Source organism: Leptonychotes weddellii, chromosome 4 (genome assembly GCF_054177405.1).
Source record: "Leptonychotes weddellii isolate Sample4059 chromosome 4, ASM5417740v2, whole genome shotgun sequence".
NCBI classification, from domain to species: domain Eukaryota; kingdom Metazoa; phylum Chordata; class Mammalia; order Carnivora; family Phocidae; genus Leptonychotes; species Leptonychotes weddellii.
Window position 1 is genome coordinate 3669220 of NC_138372.1, and position 18457 is coordinate 3687676.

Genomic DNA, 18457 nt, shown 5'->3' on the forward strand with positions numbered 1-18457 from the left:
CTGAGCAGAGACTATGTGCTCCCCAGTTTGTGCACAGGTAACCCACAGTTCAAACTCACAGGAGGCCAAGGCCTCTGTCCCCCGGGAGCTGCCCCTCTGCATCAGGCTGGCGGACCCAGACCCCGGGGTTGAGCTCTCCCCGGCGGGGAGGGCCTGGGTCTTCGTCACCTTGTCCTGTCAGCTGTCGGGCTGAAGTGGACGGAACCAGACGGGCCCTGGCACTCCGCTCCCGCAGGACACTCCATCCTCCACGGCCAAGCCTGAGGTGGCAGGACCCAGCAACCCCACCCCATCCCCCGCTCCCTGCTCACATCCACAATGGGTGTGTCTGGTGGCTTCTCCTGTTTATCATCCTTCAGCTTCTTGCCCTTCTTGACCAGCCTCTTGGGCAGCCTAGCATCCTCACCCAGCATCAGCTCCCTGGGAAAGAGCAGGGGAGGCGGATGAGCCAAGCTCGGGCCAGCAGGAGGCGGCAGCCTGGGGACAGCCCTGCGGCCCACGCACCTGTGGCCCCAGTAGGCCTGCTTCAGGTTGTCATAGTAGGGGATGTCGATGTCGTCGATCTCCCAGGTGCACTGGTCATAGGGCAGGTCTTTCCACTTGATCAGGTAGTGCACATCCCCCTTCTTGTCGAAGCTGCAACACAGCACACAGGTGGTGGGGGAGGGGCAGGCCGCTGGGAGAGGGGCTGCGGGGTGCGGGGGAGCTGCAGGGGGAGTCCAAAAGGACACCTCACAGGATGCAAAACCCCCAACTCCCACAGGCCCTGGGGAGCTAGTGCGAGGCATGAGGGCCCGGGGGGGTGGCAGAGCCCGAGAGGGACAGGTGAGAGGCCATGCTCACAGAGGAGCTAAGAGCCAGCGACATTCCCATCCCCCCTCACAGTGAGGCGTCCCATCCAGGCAGGGGGTCTGGACACCGGAATTCTGCATTTCTGAGTTGGACAGTCCTCTCCCCTGACCCTAGGCCTTTCTATTTTCACTTAAAAAATTCAAAGGACCAGAGGCATGCCCATCCTGGTCCCATCTCTGCCAAGTAAATTAGGACAGATTCCCACACGTGAGGGGGGATGACCTCTTCTGGAGACCCCTGGGGACGCGGGGACTTGATGAGCAAGCTAGCAGCCCAGAAGGGGTGCTCCAGAGAAGCACCTTACTCTTCAGCTTGATTCTGGCTGCTGGGATGGTCCTCGAAGCCTCCCACCCACCCTGAGCTGAGTGGGTGACCAAGCTTGGGGAGCACAGTGCGGTAGGGGAGCCATGGCTCCCCAAAAGGGCTGGGGCTGCAGCTAGCCTGGGGACCTTTAAGAGAAAGACCAACCCCCATCGCCATGGAAACTGATGTTTTTTTTTAATAAATAGTCATTACTCAGACTTGGGGTAATAAATGTGCGGAAAATTCACCTGCCCTGCCTTGGAGGTAGGAAGATTGCCATATATGTTTTTAAAATGCAGTTTAATAAAGGTAAAAAAAACTTGGGTCAGTTCAGTGGAGGGGGCACTCAGGTTTGCATAGGATCTAACCCTCTTTTCATGAGTTGTTCTCGGGGGCGCCTGGGCGGCTCAGTCGGTTAAACGTCTGACTTCAGCTCAAGTCATGATCTCAGGGTCCTGGGATCAAGCCCCGCATCGAGCCCCGTGTGTCCCGTGTGTCCCAGGCTCCACGCTCAGCGGGGAGTCTGCTTCTCCCTCTCCCTCTGCCCCTCCCCCGACTCATGCTCTCTCGTGCGAGCGCACTCTCTCTCTCTCTCTCTCTCAAAAAAAAAAAAAAAAAAGAGTTGCTCTCAGTGAGGGCTGGGGATAGGCAGAGGGCAGGCAGCTTTTCTAGCCCTGCCTGCCCGCTGCTTACTGAGGGCTGTTCTAGCGGGGCTGGCATGCTCCCTCGGCCCTTGCCACAGCCCTGCGGGGTTCTCTCGTGATCCCAATTCACATGAGAAACACAGAGGCACAGAGCCCAGAAAACGGGGAGCCAGGGTAAGAATCTGGGCCTGGCTCAGGTTCTTAACCTCTGCACTACCCAGCTCCCGCCACTCAGGACACCTGTGGTCGGCTGGCCCTAAGCCCCTCCCAGGCAGGGCCCATCAGGTCAAGACCGGGAGGCAAGTGAAGGCTCCGAGCCTCCCCCTGCACCCGCCTGTCGGCCACTGCTGGTTCTCAAGCACCTGAGCTCAAGAATCAGCCAGAGCTCCCACTGCTCCCCAAACCAAAGCCACACTCCAGGGGTCCACAGGCTTCCTGCCCTGGTCTCCGTCCAGCTTTCTGCAGCCTCTGATCACTGTCACCCGGGGCGTTTCCAGATTTCTCAACCAAGAGTTGTCTCAGGGCATGGGGGTTTGGGATAGTGGCTAAGAAAGCAAGTCCTACCCTCCTAACCCACTAGGTTCAAATCCCACCTCCACCGCCTCTTGGCTGTGTGACTTTGAGCAAGTAACTTAACTTCGCTGTGCCTGTCTGCACCTCAATAAAAGAGGTAGAAATGAAATGTGTACGTGTCAGGGTAGATAGTGCTCAGTAGTGTTAGTTGTTGTTCTAAAGGAGGATCAACTGTGCATACAGCCCCACACTTGATGCCACCTTTGTCCCCAGGACCCTCCTTCAGGTATCAGGGCCCTGGGTCTGGCAGAAGCCCGGGAGCACAAGCATCCTGACCCGCTGATGGTCCCACTCCGTGCAAGTGCCACAGGCTGTTCATGAAGTTGCCCCTTTACCCATATGACTTCGGAGCTGTACTCCCACCATGAGTAAGAACACACGCGCATGCATGTGCCTGCGTGCATCAGGCGACCCCCTCCAGCCGGGCAGTCAAATCGCCGACAGTGGGGGCCCACCATCTCTTCTTCCCGCCCCCACCACACGCACACGCAGCCCCGCGCCCATTCCACAGAGTGCAGGAGCTGCTGCGTCCCCGACCTGCGGCCACCTCCCCGGGCACCCACCTGTGGTTCAGGATGCGGTGGATCATCATCCACTCGGGCTTGATGCCGTAGCGGTAGAAGCGCTCCTCCATCTTGGCATAGAGAGGGTCCTTGTTCTTCCTTTTCTCGCTCTTGCCATCCTCATCGCCAGAGCCGTAGTCAAAGGGCGGCGGCTCGTCCATGTCGTTCTTTCTTTGGTAGTTGCGGTACATGACCGTGTGGTATAGCTCCAGCTGCTTGCACAGCAGCACAGGTCATGGGGGCGGATGGGCCACGGCTCCCCCATGTCCCCGAGCCGGCCCCCCAGCCGGGGTCGCACGCAGGACAACCTCCCCTTCAGCCTCCCCCTCCTGCCTCCCGACAGTGCCCCCCACTCAGCGCCAGGCAGCCCCTCTCAGGAGCAGGGCCTCAGCGCAGCCATACCTGCCCGTTCCGGGGGGCCTCACCTGAAGCTCCTTCACCCAGGAGCAATGCCAGTAGGAGAGCCCAGCCCACTTGACGAAGAACTCTCTCTCCGGAATGCCCTCCAGGGGCTTGGGTGGGGGAACACCAGGCTCCACGTCGGACCCCGGCAGCCCCACCATGAAGGGGGCGGGGGGCTCTGTCCACCTCCAGTGTAGGATCCGCTGGACTTTGCCTTTCAGCGGGGGGCACTGTGGACCGAGGAGGATCCCCAAGTTCAAGGCTTAGCCAAAGCGCCCCACCCTGAGGCTCTGGGGGGCACTGTGGACAGAGGAGGATCCCCAAGTTCAAGGCTTAGCCAAAGCGCCCCACCCTGAGGCTCTGGGGGGCACTGTGGACAGAGGAGGATCCCCAAGTTCAAGGCTTAGCCAAAGCGCCCCACCCTGAGGCTCTGGGGACATCAGGCTGTCCCAAGGCTCTCTCCAACAAGCTGCCCTGCTCCCCAGGTCAGCACCACCGTGACTCCACAATACTGCCCTGTCCTCAGGAGCCCGCACATGCTGCACACACAGGAGATGGGCAACATGGGTGTGTGCACATGCACGCACACGCACGCACACGCACGCCAGAAGCCCAGATGCACACCGGGGACTGGGGCTGGCCACAGCACAGCCCAGGATCCAGAGGGTGGGAAATCCAGCACTGGGGGTGGGCCTGGGGGACAACTGGGAGCATGGGGGCCTTCTAATGCATACAGCCACCAGGGGTGGGGTGGGGGGTGCTCTCCTCTCCCTGCCTCCTGCCCTCTCACCGCCCCCAGCCCTGGGACAGGAGGCAGGTCCAGGGAGGGTCTGAGTGGGCAGTTCTGCTGTGCGGCTTGAGACAAGTCACCTTACTCCCTGAGCCCGTTTTATCATCTAAAAACGGGAATGACAAAGGCCAGTACTCGGCAACTCGCAACTCGGAGAGCGGTAAAGGGATCCCCGACCCACAGCGGCTGTGAGGGGGGTGGTAGGGTTACCACCACCTATCTCTTCACTACGGCTCAGGGAAAACTGCGTCTGGGTCTCAACGGGGTCGAGACGCAGAGAGGGTCTTAGTGAGGCGGGGGGGCGGGACTCGGGGGTGGGGGGGGCACTGTGGTGGGCGGGGACTCCGGTGGACACTGCAAGGGGTGGGGCCCAGAACGTCGCGGATCGGGCCTGGGCCGGCAGAGACCGGGCCCTCGGTGGGCGGGGCTTTTGTGGGTGGGCGGGGCTTAGCCCTACGGAGGCAGAGCCTTTGGTGGACGGGGCTGCGCTGGCGGGGCGTGGCCTGGAGAGGCGCGGGCGGGGCTTGTGGGTGGGCGTGGCCCGGGCCGGTGGAAGCGAGGCCTTTGTGGGCAGGGCCTGCTGGGGGCGTGGTCTCGGTGGGCGGGGCAGTGAGGTGCCGGGAGAGGGGCCTGGGGTGGGGCGGCGCGGGCGGCGCGGGCGTCGCGGGGCGGGCGTAACACTCACAGTACAGCGCGGGCAGAGCCATTCACCGTTTGGGATCTCGGGCAGCGGCGGGTTGAGGCAGTGCAGGTGGTAGGAGGAGGGGCACGCGTCGCAGCAGAGCAGTTCACCCCCGTCCTTGCACACGCGGCAGAACTCCATGTGGTCGTCCTCCTCCTCCTCGCAGCCGCCCTCCTCCTCGTCGTCCTCGTCGTCCTTTGGCTCCCACTGGATCCCCTCCTTCTCCTGGAGGGGAGAATCCGGGTGGAGGCACCTCGGGCCGGGCCCCCCTCCAGCACGGTGCGACTCCCTCCCTCCCGCGCGTGCCTCTCCCATTCTACACCTCCCCACTGGCTGCGCGATCCGGGAGCCAGGCACCGGCCGCGCCCCCGCCCCAGAGCCTCTGCCACGGGCTTACACAGTGGGGACAGCTCCACTTGCCCTCGGGAGCCTTCTCCAGCTCTGGATCAAGGCAGACGAGGTGGTAGGCCCGCGGGCAGGTGTCACACAGGATAATCTCCCCGCCCTGCTGGCACACCTCACAGTAGTCCTGGTGGTCCGTCTCGTAGCCATCACCATCGTCAACTGGGGAGGGGGCAGAGGCGGTCGTGGAGGACCTGGTCCCCACTCCCAATGCCCAACCAATCTCCACCCCAGGCTGGACCGGTCCCCGGTAGGTGTTTAATAGGTGTTGGATGAATGGATGGTGGATGGACAGGTGGGGTGAATAAATGTCTGAGGAAAGGCTGAGGGGGTAAAGGGGTGGAGAGAGGGTTGGAAGTAAAAGGGAGGGAGGGAGGAGGATGGGTGGGGGGCTGGGAGGGAGGGGATAATGGGTTAGAGGGTGGATTTTGCAGGAGGTTAAGAAGCAGTTCCTTCTCCTGTGCAAACGCCCCCAGGGGGCCTACACCAAAAGTCCCTAATTTAGCCTCACTGGGACAAGACCCCTCCCCTGACCACAGAGACCAACGGGGTGAGGAAACACAGGTGAACTGCCTGGCCGAGGCCAGGAGAGGCTGAGGCATGAGGATGGCCTCCCCTGCTAACCAAGGGGGGCTCTGCACCCCACCCCTTCTACCAGGACAGCCATGGAACCCCGGGAAGTCCTACTCCTCTTCTTCTTGCGCCGCCTCTTGCTCTTCTTCCCCAGGGCTGTGGAGCCCTCAGAGCGCATGGAGGAGCTGTGGATGCTGGCGCTGTCGAAGTCTGACTCCTCCCGCTCATCTTCCTCGCTCTGCGGGCGGGGGGGGGGGGGAATGGTGAGTCTAGAGCCCCCCCTGGGGACTCATCCCAAGGGCCTCACTGGCTTGGGCAGAGGATGGGGTAGGGCAGGGCATGGTGGAGGCTCCAGAGGCACGGTGTTCTCTGTGGTTCATCTCATCTCCACCTGGTTAGAAACCCCAAAGGTCCCACCCACCAGTCTAACCTGATGTCCTACCACCTTCCCCAAGCCCTGCTCTCCAGCCCTCAGACACAACCCACATTTCCCATACCTTTCCCCCAGGCCCTGCTCTCCACCCTGCCAAACTCCTACACCTCCCTCAAGGAAAAGCCCTAAACACCTCCTCCAAGGAGCCTTCCCAAATTTCTCCTTAACTGGACCTGTTGCACAGCCTGTGTGCCAGGTCTGGTCTGTCCCATCTGCCTGTCATTAGCTCTCTCCCAGTGTATCTCCCAAACACCCTCCAGACTGTGAACACCTCCGGAGCAGGGCCCACCGTGGCTGAGCCGAGAGCCAAGCACACAAAAATGTGCTCAACAAATATTTGCTGAGCTGAGCTGGAGCACCAGCTCCAGGCTGGGTCACACCTGCTGCTCCGTGCTCCCCTCTGGAGCAGCTAAACTCAAATCCTGTCATTTGCCTCTACCAAGGGACAAAGAAATGGCTTCCAACTCTGCCCCTCTACAGAGATGGGGCAAGGTATGGGAAACAGGTGCCCTGTGGGGATGGGGGAGGGTATGAATGCTCCCCTCTCCATAGAGAAGGGAGTTGCCAAAGGCTCAGATGGGGACTTAGGGTCAGTCTGAACCTGGTGCCAGAGCTGGCCCTGGAAGGGCAAGGGAGGGTCAGAGCTCCAGCCCAGCCTGATCCTGCCTACATGCCACCTTCCTGAGGCCCAGCCTCCAAGGAGACCTGGTCATGCAGGCCCCATCAGGACTCTTAAGGGCCAGCTGACTCTCCCACCTGCTACCCAGATGGAGCAGAGCCAGAACTGAGCCCTCAGTCCAGCAAGGTAGACAGGGGAGCTCCCTGCCCAGAGTCCTGATTCAGGAGAGTGGACTAACAGCCCTGCATTCCAGTCACCCTGCCTTCACATGGCACACACGTTCACACACATGCAGAATGCATCTGAAGGCTGCTCACACACCCATGCACATGGCCAAGTACATGTGGTCTCTCTGTCTCTCACACTCACATATCCCAGTCCACCCTATCACACACTCACACATTTACACACTCACACACTCATGCTCACAGATACATGCATTCCCATTCACACACACTCATGCTCACACACATTCCAGTCCACTCACATTTACATACTCACACTCATGTTCACAAATACACATGCTCCTATTCACACACACTCATGCTCACACACATTCCAGTCCACTCACACATTTATACACTCCTACACTCACGCTCACAAATCCACATTCCCATTCACGCTCACACACATTCCAGTCCACCTTCTCACACACACACACACACACACACACTCACCGAGGAGCCTTTCTTCCTCTTGTTGCTGATCCCTCCAAAGCGGAACTTGAGCCCGGCTACCTTTCTCCCCTTGCCCTTTTTCTTCGCATCCTTGGACCCTTTGATCTTCTTCCTCACTCCTGGCCCTGCAAAGTGACAGTGGATAATCCACACCTGCCGCGGCTCGCTCGCCCAGTGCCATGATTTCAGTCAGCCCCCCAGGGACTACACAAGGGAAGGGTCACTCTGCCACTGCCCCTTTCCAGATGAGAAGGCTGAGGAGTGAGTCCTTGCATAAGAGTGACACAGCAAGCAAGGGGGAGCCAGCAAGTAGCCCCCACTCCGTCTCTGCTCTGGCCACCAGTGCCCTGGTTCCATGAATGGCAGAACTGCCAGCCATCTTGGGGACAGCCCTGTCCTATCCCAACTCCCCCAAAAAGAGCTGTCCCCAATGAAGCCATGGGCCCCGGTGGCCAGCAGGGCCACCAAGGGCACACCCACCCCTCTGTTGTCCAAACGTGGGCCCTGGAGGGCAAGAAGGCCTTTCCCCAGCCGCCAGCCTCCAGGTCATCCCCGGGCCCAGGCAACGCTGGCACCACTCAGGACTGCCCCCGACCTGTGCCCATCACCCACCACAAACACCAGCTCCCAGGTGGCCAGCAGGGTTGAGGCTGTTTTTTTGGAGACAGCCACAGGATAATTAGCCACCTGGGGAGAAATGACCCCTCAGCAGCCTCTCCCACCGGGCTGAGCAGGGAAGATGGGGCCCTGGTGGCACGTGGCCTTGCCCCGGGCCCTCCTCCAGCCGTATCACACACAGATGGGGCTGGGAGCCCAGCTGTAACCTCTGTGGCGCCACGGAAAATCTATTTCAATTTTTCAGGCTCTGAATGGGCAGCTCAGGGAATCAATAGCTCAATGGCTAGAGCCCAAGAGGAAATGAGAAAGCAAGGCAGGCTGGGGAGGCCCAGGACAGGGGACGGCGAGGAAGGAGAGCAGGAGTAGGCTCTAAACCCCATGTCACTCTGCTCACCGGGCCCCCGCAGAGACCTGGAAAGGGGTACATCATTCCAGAAACCAAAGCTCCTTGGGGCTGCAACAATGGGTCCCCAGAGCCCCCAGAGCCCCCCCATCAGAATCCAATCAGTATCCAGAAAGGCTGAGCTGCTGGCAACCCCACCTTTGAGCACCCTGGGGAGATGCATGTCTCTACCCCAATGGGGCCAGAAATCCTCCACCTAGGCAAGGTCCCTCCCCAGGGGACTTGAAGTCACAGAGAGCCTCTGCTGTCCCTATTCTCCCCCAGACACCAGACACCCACCACTGAGTCCGATTTCGTCAGGTGCTTCCTCCCAGGGAAGCCGGCCCTGACCACCACCACACTCATGCACGTCCATTACCCCGAGGGCTGGGTACCCAGACAAGAGGGGTCAGTGGGCTAACCTTGGAACCTTTCTGCTCAAACTCAAGAGCCCCCCGACTCCCAGCAGCATGGGCCTCCCCTGCCCCTCCCTGCATGCCAAGTCGGAGGGGGCCAGGTGCAAGAGTCCCAAAGCTCCGAGCACACTGTCTCCTGTTTCACCCCAGCCCCCAAAGGGGAAGCAGGACAAAAGCTACGAAGCCACAATACAGCTGAGAAAGGGCGAGGGGGTCCAAGGTCAACCAAGGCACTGGGTCCTTGGTAAAGCCTGTCCCCGCTGCCCGAGGCTATAGGGTCTGGGCTGCGACTCTGCCGGCAGGGCTGAGTGCCCACCCCCCACAGCCTTACCCTTGCCCTCCTTGGTCTTGGCCTTGCGCATAGGTACAGGCTGGGGTGCCTGCTGGGGGCTGACGGCCAGCGGAGGGGCGATGGTGACGGTCTCCACGGCCGCGGCCACCGCTGCTGCAGCTGCTGCTGCCGAGCTCCCCTTGAAAGGGTTGTTGGCGCTGAACTCCCGCCACTTGGCTCCCAGAACGGTCATCATTTTGGACATGGGGATCTTCGGGTTCTTCTTGGCAATGAGCGGCCTGTGTGGGGTGAAAGCACCGCCGTGGAGGGGATGAGACCCCCCCGAGGACCCAGGCACCCCCTTCTTCTCCCATGCTCCCATGTTCCAGGCTGGGAAAACTGAGCAGGAAGCGAGGCAGGGCGCAGGGGAGAGGACACAGCCTGAGACTCCAGTCCACACCCAAACACTCCTGATTCCCTATTTATGTGGTTGGCAATCTTCTAGTTGGGTTTCCAGACCCTGTACCACCTGAGGGACCAGGGGGAAGAGCCTCCCGTGGGCCACTGGGTGTCCGGCCCCATTTCTTCCAGAGCTGAGACAGGCCATGAGGGCTTAAGGCCCTGGGGATTGACCAGGACCACCATCCCGGGGCTCGGGGCAAGCAAGAGAAGGCGGGACCATCTGTTAAAAATGAAAGGGGTTCTGCCCAGGGTTGGCGTCAGCCTGATGGCCCCCCTGCACCCCAGGAGCCTGGGGCTCTGTCCCCCAGCTTGGCAGTTCCCATGGACGCTGGCCACGGTGGCTGGCAGTGTGGCCCACCTGAGGAACTGGCTGAAGGCCTTGTAGTTGGTCAGCGTGTGGTAGTCCGCCTCCGAGAACAGGTACTCCACGTCATCCAGGCCCCACTCGGCCATCAGCTGCCCCGAGGACTTGGGCTCCTAGGGACACCCAGGCCAGAGGTGGGGGTCAGCGCAGAGTCCCTCTGACATGCACCCCCACCCCCAGAGCCCCCACCCAGGAGGTCTCAGAATGGGTGGGGAGGCTGTGTCTGCAGTTCCTACCCACCCTCCGCTTCCCAGCCCGCCCCCCCTTCATCAGTGGGAATGGCTCAGGCACCAGCTCATGAGGGGGTGCAGGGCCAAGCCTGGGGGTTTAGTGTAGGGGCTCTGGGGGGGAGGCTCTGTGCACACCCAGGGCAGAAGCAGTAACAGAACTCATTCTCTGGGAGGAATGTGTTCTGGGAATTTGGGCACCAGGCCAGAAGAGCAGCCTGCAGGCCTAGCCAAAAGGGCAGCTGTCCCTGGGGAGGCAGCAGGGCTGAAGGGCTGCCTGAGGCATGCTGGGGAGAAATGAGGCTGCCTCCAGATGTCCCTGGTAGAGTCACGCATGGACCCCATGAAATGACAGGCTGATGCTCCCCTGCTTCCAGGGCCAGGGTGGGGGCATGGGACAAGGGCCCAGCTGAAGGCAGACACGTGAGGGGGTCCCTTGGCTACTGCTCGCTTTCCAGATGGGGCATTGAGGCCCGAGGAGGCGTGTGACTCCCCAAGGGCACACAGCGAGCTCTCCAGACAGCCTGGCCGGCTGAGGTGGGTGGGGGTGGGGGTGGGGGTGCGGCTACGAGCTTGGCCTCTAGAGCCAGACAGACCCTGGTTCTAATCCCAGCTCTACCCCGCACGGGCAGCGACAGTGGACAAGCTACTTCACCCCGCTATGTCTGTTTCCCCGTCTGTAGAACGGGATAACAGCACCTGCCTCCCAGGAGGGAACAAGTTAGCACAAGTGCTTGGAACAGGGCCGCTCCTGCCCGCGGTGGCCCTGGTTCCAGGCAGCCCTGCCCCAGCCCCACCCACTGACCCATTCAGCCAATCAGCACTCGCCACACCCAGGAGCAGTCATTGGCCCGGTGCCACTGGGTCTCCCATGTGGACAATGTGCGAGGACTCAGGCCTGCTTTCCCAGCTGCTGGAGGGCACCGTGGGTGGCCAAGAAGCCCAGAGCTGCAGTGACACCCATTCTCAGCCACAAGGGTGCCTGGCCTGAGCCGGGAGCTGACCCCCCACGGGCAGGGTGAAGGATGTGAAGACACAGGCCCTAGGTGACACCCCAAGCTGGAAGCCCCCTGGCCTCTCAACTCCCGGGCCACCGATCCAGCAAACCCCATCACTGCTGAAGCCCCTTGGCGCTGGGCTGTCTGCCCCCACAACAGAAGACCACCCGGGAGGTGCACACAGCCTCCCTTGGTCCCGGGAACTGAGAACCAGGCCTGCCTGCCCAGCGCTCTCCGGACGCCCGTTCTCTGTGACTGGTCAGCGGGGCCCCCACTGTGGGACGCCCTCCCATGGCCCAACTGCCCCCACGACACGCAGCCATTCCTGGAGGCCCCTCGGACCTTGCTCCCAGCAGGAAGCAGAGCAATGTGAGCCTGAGGGGGTAACAGTGCCACGGGAGAACCCTGGATTGTGCCCACAAGTCCATCCTGCAAGCTGTCAGCCCTCAGCTATGATCAGTCACAGATGACTCACAACACACCTGCTGGCTAATGAAATCCCTCTGGGTGTCGGGACACCACGGTGCTTCCTGACTTCAGCCGCTGACGGCCACCATTTCTGCCTCACCCAGCAGGACCGATATTTACGGAGTCCTTATCTTTAAATCCACCGCTAGCGCAACCTGAGCTTGGGGGCCATGCCGACTCACTGACATCTGCCGCTGCCCAAGAGCTGGGCCCAGGGCCCGTCCCCTCCCCGAGGAGCCCTGCAGTGGCTCTGAGACCCCAGGGGCCTCGACCTGCTTCGCATCATGCCACACACGCACAGAGAAGCCGCTTTCCCCCAGGGAGAGCTGCAGGCCCCTCCACGTAGCTGCCCTGACTCTTGCTCATGGGACACCCTCTTGGATGCCCAAGCGGCCAGAAATTCAGAATACACGCGGAGTAACAAAGTTCCCCTTCTGCCAGAAGCAGAGTTGTCTGGCCGCTTCTTGCTGTCAGAGGTTCCATTTGCTGGTTTATTCTCCCAGAGTGCTCCAAGGGAGAGGCTCCTGACCCGAAACTTGAGCCAGAACACCACTCTCCTCAGACAGAGCTGTGCGCTCCAGGAGAGGAGCAGAAAATACATCAGCAAGAGGCCACTCCACATGCCCCCCAAACTCCTAAATGTCATCCATCGTTATTTCAAATGCGTCTCCAGGACTTGGGCACAGTGTTCCTCGCACACTTGCATCCACGCTCATGCCCACAGGCCCACCTGCCCCCAGCAGCCACACACACACACACACACACACACACACACACACACACACACACACACGGTGTGGGCGGGGGGAAGGATGCTCTGGCCTTTTGCTCGCAGGGGATCCCGGGTCAGAAAGCAGAGAACCGACTTGAAGCCTTGGCCCATCCAGGCCGGGCATCCTGCTGGAGCCCAGGCCCCTTCAGCCGGGCCTCAGGGTTTTACCTTTAGACACCCGTCGTCATTATCATCCTCGTCATCATCCTTCCTTTTTCGCTTGGCTTTTTTCTCCTTCTTGTCCTTGAGCTTTTTCTTCTTCTTTTTATTAGGGGAGTAGTCACTGCCCTCACTCTCCGACTTCTCTTCCAGATCCTCTTCATTTTCTGACAGCTCATCATTGCTCCCCTGGAAGAGAAAGGAGGATGGTCAGGGCAACAGGGGCCCAAAGAAAACCGAGTCCTGGGTGGCAGGACTGCCCTCCACGGCCCCCTGGCACAGACAGTCAGCCCATGCTTTCCGGATCATTCAGCGTTCGGCTGCTCACAGCCCATCACAAGCCCAGCCCGAGGGGCTGCCCCGAGCCAGCACTGGGCAAGGATCCCGTCCCTGATGGCTGGGCCCCCAGTTCGGTGCAGCCAGCCTAGAGAGCCCCGGGGTGAGGCTCAGGCTCTGCTTCAATCAGAATTAGGTTTCTAAGGACTTGAGGATTTTAACCAGTGTGACGGGAGAGCGCTGGGACCCGGGAATTTGTGCAGGACGTGATGTCTGGAGCCAAAAAACAAAGTGCAGGGTGGGCAAAGCGCCAGGGGTGTGAGCCAGCGCCCGACCTCTGTGCAGACCTGTGCACCCCATGGAGCCGCACCTGTCGAGCGAAACCTGTAATTACTGTAGACCGCATGTCCCAGTTTCATCTGTCTGTGGGCCCTCCAGAAGCTTCTACGGCCCGAGCCCACCTTCTCCACCACCCCCACCCCGCCACTTCATCTCGAGAGGAGACAAGGTAATTTAGGCAGCTCTTAAGCTTGGCTTCCTTGATTTAGTTTCCCGTCTGTACAGGCAGCAAATGGCCCATTTCTATGGAGATAAGGGCGTTCACAGCCAGATCATCCCCACCACAAATACACTGCCCCTCCAAGGAAGCTGTTTGTTTACTCTCCGCCTCTCCAGATGCAAGTGGACTGGCAGAGCCCTTCCCAGCCCCCTCCGGGCCTGGGTCTGCGGAGAGGCTGGGCACTGAGGCTCCAATTACCAGCACGGGGCTTGGCATTTTAGAGCTGGCTGTTGACTGTTTTCAAGGTGAGCTAAGAGAAGCACGGAAATGACAGAGAACTGGAGAGGTGGAAAATGAGCTTGGGAAACAGTACTGGGAGGTAGGGGGAAGAACGCTGAAGAGGACGTAGGGAAGGGGCAGGATGGGGGAGGGGAAAGAGGAGAGCAGGTGGGAGAAGGGAAGGGGGAAGCAAGGGCAGCGGGTCTGTCTGGAGGCTCTTGGGCCCCACCGGATCTCTGCCCTTTCCAGGCACACTGTAAAGAGTTGAGTGTCTTTCCCCAGGAGAGAGGCTCTTCCCAAGATACAGCTGGGAAAGGACTCCCCCACGGGCTCCCTGCACTTCCCGACTGTCTCCCACCGGGCTCTCTGCTCCCAAACCTTTTATGCTCATTAAGCCGCTGAGTCAGTGTGCTGGCTGGCCGTTGGCAGACAGCAGGGCCTCTGCGCCTTTCCGGAACTGGGTGTTTCCCGGAATACTGATTCGCTTTGCGGGGCCCCAGGGGCGAAGCTGGTCCTGGCTGCCGCTGGAACCTGCCTGGGGCAGGACAGCCTAGCGAGGGCTCCTGCTTCCAGGGCAGATGCCAATGCAGAGCCCTGGGGCCACAGCTCCCAGCTCTGCTACAGCCCTCTGGGGAGGCAGGGGTCAGACAGGGACATCTGTTTTCCCCGCGGGTGTAGCGTTCGGCCAGTTTCAAGAGACCACCCTTGAAGAGACCTGAGAGGCAGGCTTTACCCCAGCCCTCACCCCAGCAAAGGTAAGGATGGGAGGAGTCTGCCATGAATTTCAGCACCTCGGACAGAGGCTGTAGGGCGGCCGGAGGGAGGGGCATGGGGCTGGCCCTCAAGCTGCCCCGGGGTGGACCCCACACACCAGACTGGGAATGAGGCAGGACGACCCATGCCCGATACCCACTTGGCTGAGACTCGAGTGGACTGGCTGTGGGTCCTGGGGCTCCCTAGGGAGTCTGCAGGACACAGAATGGCCTAGGAGCTCTGTCCCTTGCCAGCCTGGAACCAGGCAAGTCACTAGGGCCTGGCCTCAGCCTCCTCATCTGTGAAATGGGGGATTCAACAAAGGGTGGCAAGAGGCACAAAGGAGATGGTGTGAGAGGGGGCTGCATACATTCTGAAATGGGAGAGACCCAAGCACCCCTGACCCCAACTCTGCTTGGAAGACAAAGATGCAGGCCAGATGACAGACTTAAGGACCTCACCAGCCTCACCCTTCTCGTTTCTGCAAATCAGGACCAGGCTAAGTCAACAGCAGAGACCGTGCCCGCAGCTGGGTGTCACCTACAGTGCAGCTGGGCAACCTGCAGCTGACGGAAGAGGCTGTTGTGGCAACACCTGAGGGAGGACTGACCTGGGCATCTGATGGGAAGTAGGCATTGCCGTGTCCCAAGCGCAGGAAAGGTGAGAAGCAGCCGGCACAGCAATAGGGCCCAGAGGGAGCTGGAGGGAGGGACAGGAGGGCACCTCCAGCAGATTTCACTGTCTGTGTGTGTAACATGGACGCCAGGCCTGGAGAAAGGCCCCAAACTGAGCCTGCCAGAGGGCTGGACCAGTGTCCATTCCAGGGCTAATGGCAGAGCAGGGGGGCCAAGATCCTCCTCAAGCAATGAGTGAGAGCTACCACGGGGCACATCCACCACTCACTGTGCCCCAGTGGCCCCCTAGGAGATGGCAGTGGTGGCAGCCCCTCATTCTAGGGACAGGGGAGACTTCTCCCTCCACTGCCTGCCTGCATCAGGGAAAGCCTTGTCAGAAAGAAAGCTCTGAATCCCCATTTCTCCCAACTCACCACCTGTTCCTTGATCCTCTCCAGCAGAGCCTTCTCCACCCACCCCAGCAAATGCAGTTCACACTGCCCGGGCCCACCCCCTCCTGCAGCCCGATCTCATCGAAGCCCTCCTGGCTGCTTGGGGTGGGGTGGGGGTGCTGGCAGAGGGTGGGGGTGCAGGACTGGTCTTTGGAGATTGGTTTCCCACTGGCATCATAAGCCGGTATCCACAGCGTATCTCTGCATCCAGCTGTTTGGACCCTTCAAGACCCGGGCCTCCTTTTTTCTCTCCCCAAAATCTTTCCTTGCAGAGCAAGGGGCGAGGGGAAGGGCAGCAAGTGGTTGTAAAAACGACATGAAGAGGAGTGACCCAGGAGCAGGACCTGGAGGCATGCAGCACCAGCCAGTGGCGAGAAGGAAAGAATGACCGAGAACCAGGGGTAGATCAGCCGGTTCAGTATCTTGGAACTTATAGAAGGGGTTTGGGGCCAAGCCACGTTCAGGGAAGGAGACACAGACACAGAGCAACACCGTCCTAATAAAGCCCTGAACCAACCTCAGCCCCAAGCCACGCCACGGGCTGTGACCACGTCGGGGCTTTGACCTTGATGCTGTCCTTTGGGCTGTGGCCGCCCCAGGCGTGACTGCAGGGGAGGCATCTCGTGGTCAAAGAGTCTTAGTGGACTCCGAGTCCCTAACCGAATCCATCTGCTGCCTAAAACACCACGCCCAGGCTTCATGTGTGCGGAGCTGGGGGTAAGAGGAAGGGCTCTCTGCCCTGACCCCCAGCCCATTGAGGCCAGAGCATGCCACCAATGCAGGCCCCAGGGACCCCAAGTGGACAGTCCCTGCCCGCCCTTCCTCCTCCCCAGCTCTGCGGATGCCTTTTATCAGGGCCTCCCATCTCTCTCTCCCTTCCCTCTGCACCCAGCGCTCAACACACACCGCATCTCCCGATAAAGGAGGCATTTACACTCAAAAGGGAGGATTCAGAGAGTTGGTCATTCTCAATTTGGGGTCCTTCAAGATTGAGAGGGAAAAAGAAAGAATGAAATATGAGCCTTCCCATTCACGAGTGTTATAAACAGTTATAATTTAGCACTGAATAATTGGTTGCTATGGTAACCGCGCTGTACAGGTTGAAATCATTTCTCCCTCCTGCGCTGGGCCTGACAAGGAGCTTCATCTACATATGCTCAGGTTCTGGCCACAGCCCGGTTGTTTTATGTAAATCATGATCCGCGACTTGCTGCCTGTCCCCACCCCCACCCCCACCCCGCCAAAAAAAACCCCGCAGCCCCTCTTCTGCCTCCACCCACCGCCTTATCTTGGGGCCACCTGGTTGGAGATGATGGGGGGCACAGGGTGAAATCCCCCTCCCCATGACCTGGGAACCCAGGTTGGCGCAGACGGACGGGTGGGGGCAGGGGGCCAAGATGCTGCTCTCTGGCTACAGCCCGCTCCAAACCCTCTAAGATCTGACAGCTGGCCAAGCCAGGCTCTCAGGAGTACAGGGGAGGGGGCAGCAATGACCTAAGGGTCACCTTGGGGGCCTGCCAGGTGGCACCCGGTCATCTGCAAGCCTCCCATCCACCCGGCCCTCCATCCCTAGTGAGAAGCCGAAGGAAGGAGAGGGGGTGAGCAAGTGAGGGGAGGGAAGAAGGTGGAGGTTGGAAATGAGGCTGGAGGGGAAGGAGAAATGGAGAGGAGGAGGGGAGAGAGTGAGGGAGCTAGGGGTGGCTGAGGCAGAGGCCAAGCTCCGGCCAAAACAGCAGAGGGAGACACAGAGAGGGGCCCAGACAAACACACACATCGTCAGGTAGGTCCCCGGGCAAGAAGGGAGGGGTGAGACCTGAGTGAGCCTGGCACTGGGTAGAGGGGAGGCAAGGACCAGCCCTCCCAGGCTTTGGACACCACTGGCCCTCCCAGCCGTGAACCCATGCCCCCCCAGCCCCGGCCACACCACTCTACAGACACGGCCCACCTCTAGCCTCCTACCTGGCCAGGGCAGGGTGGGGAGGGGAGGGTCCTGCTGCACTGTGTGCCCAGGAAGGAGAGGGAGCATTCAGCCCTGCCTGGGGCACCCCTGGTGGTCCTTCATCTGCATCTGGGAACTGGGCGGACCCTGCCGGAAGGCCTGAGACCAAGGACTAGAGCGCACTGGGTGTCCCATCCAGGTCCAGTGCCCGTGAAAGCAGTTGCCAGAGAGAAACGCTTGGAGTGGGGGCTGTGCTGGGAGCTCCTGCCCTCGGCACAGGGTACAGCACGAGGCCCCAGGATCCTAGACTCCACGTCCCCCCACAATGTCCACAGAGCCTCAGGTCTTGGGAGGTGAGGACGACACGTCAAAGCCTCAACCAGAAGGTCTGTGTCTGCATCGCGGGCTTCTGCCTGCCCCAAACTATCTATGCTCTGTGGCATAAAGATAAACGACGCTGGAATGTCCCGCTTAAGAGGACAGGGCATTTCTGATCCGACGCGCAAAGTCTGTACAGGCCGCTTTTGGAGTCTCGCACTCGAACCCGGCTCTCAGGACACCCCCCTGGGCAGCTGGGACCTTTCCCCGCAGGCCCAAGCAGAGCAGCCAAGACCCCTCGGGGCCCTGACCCCCCTCCCCCCACTGGCCCGACCCCAGCAGGGCCCCCCCCACGCACCTCTTTCTTCTTCCGCTTCCCTTTGGACCGGTTCTCCTTGAGCTTCTTGGATTTCTTCTTCTTGGGAAGGCCCACGGGCTCCTCAGGGAAATAGTCATCAAAGCCTCCGAGGCCCCCATCTTCTTCTTCTGGAGGAGGCAGAAGTGGGAGGGGATGACTCTGCCACTTCCCTCAGGGAGGCCCCCAGTGGGGCAGCCAGCCCCGCAGGCCTCCACCTGCCTCCTCCGCACCCCCTTCCCTGCACACAGGGCCCCGGCCTCCTCCCAAGCCCTCAGAGCCACCAGCCCAGACCCGGTGAGTGGAGTCCCAGCTCAGGCGG

General features: G+C 60.6%; 1 protein-coding gene and 1 long non-coding RNA gene across 3 annotated transcripts in view; one reads left to right on the forward strand and one right to left on the reverse strand.

Annotated features, from left to right (window-relative positions):
* The window catches only part of CHD5 (chromodomain helicase DNA binding protein 5), a 59517-nt gene that overhangs the window by 32375 nt on the left and 8685 nt on the right, over positions 1-18457 (reverse strand). For both annotated transcript variants that reach the window (XM_081817361.1, XM_081817360.1), the window contains exons 2-13: positions 18139-18266; positions 12660-12839; positions 10021-10139; positions 9261-9499; positions 7514-7638; positions 5899-6022; positions 5207-5373; positions 4813-5034; positions 3361-3567; positions 2936-3147; positions 505-636; positions 312-420 (exon numbers count right to left, since the gene is read on the reverse strand). In XM_081817361.1, coding sequence (XP_081673487.1) covers positions 312-420; positions 505-636; positions 2936-3147; positions 3361-3567; positions 4813-5034; positions 5207-5373; positions 5899-6022; positions 7514-7638; positions 9261-9499; positions 10021-10139; positions 12660-12839; positions 18139-18266 — 1964 coding nt within the window. The remainder of the gene's footprint in view (positions 1-311; positions 421-504; positions 637-2935; positions 3148-3360; positions 3568-4812; positions 5035-5206; positions 5374-5898; positions 6023-7513; positions 7639-9260; positions 9500-10020; positions 10140-12659; positions 12840-18138; positions 18267-18457) is intronic.
* On the forward strand, positions 14132-16552 carry LOC115936629 (uncharacterized). Its single transcript, XR_004072043.2, has 3 exons — positions 14132-14459; positions 14950-15117; positions 15796-16552. It is a non-coding gene; the product is annotated as an uncharacterized LOC115936629 (long non-coding RNA).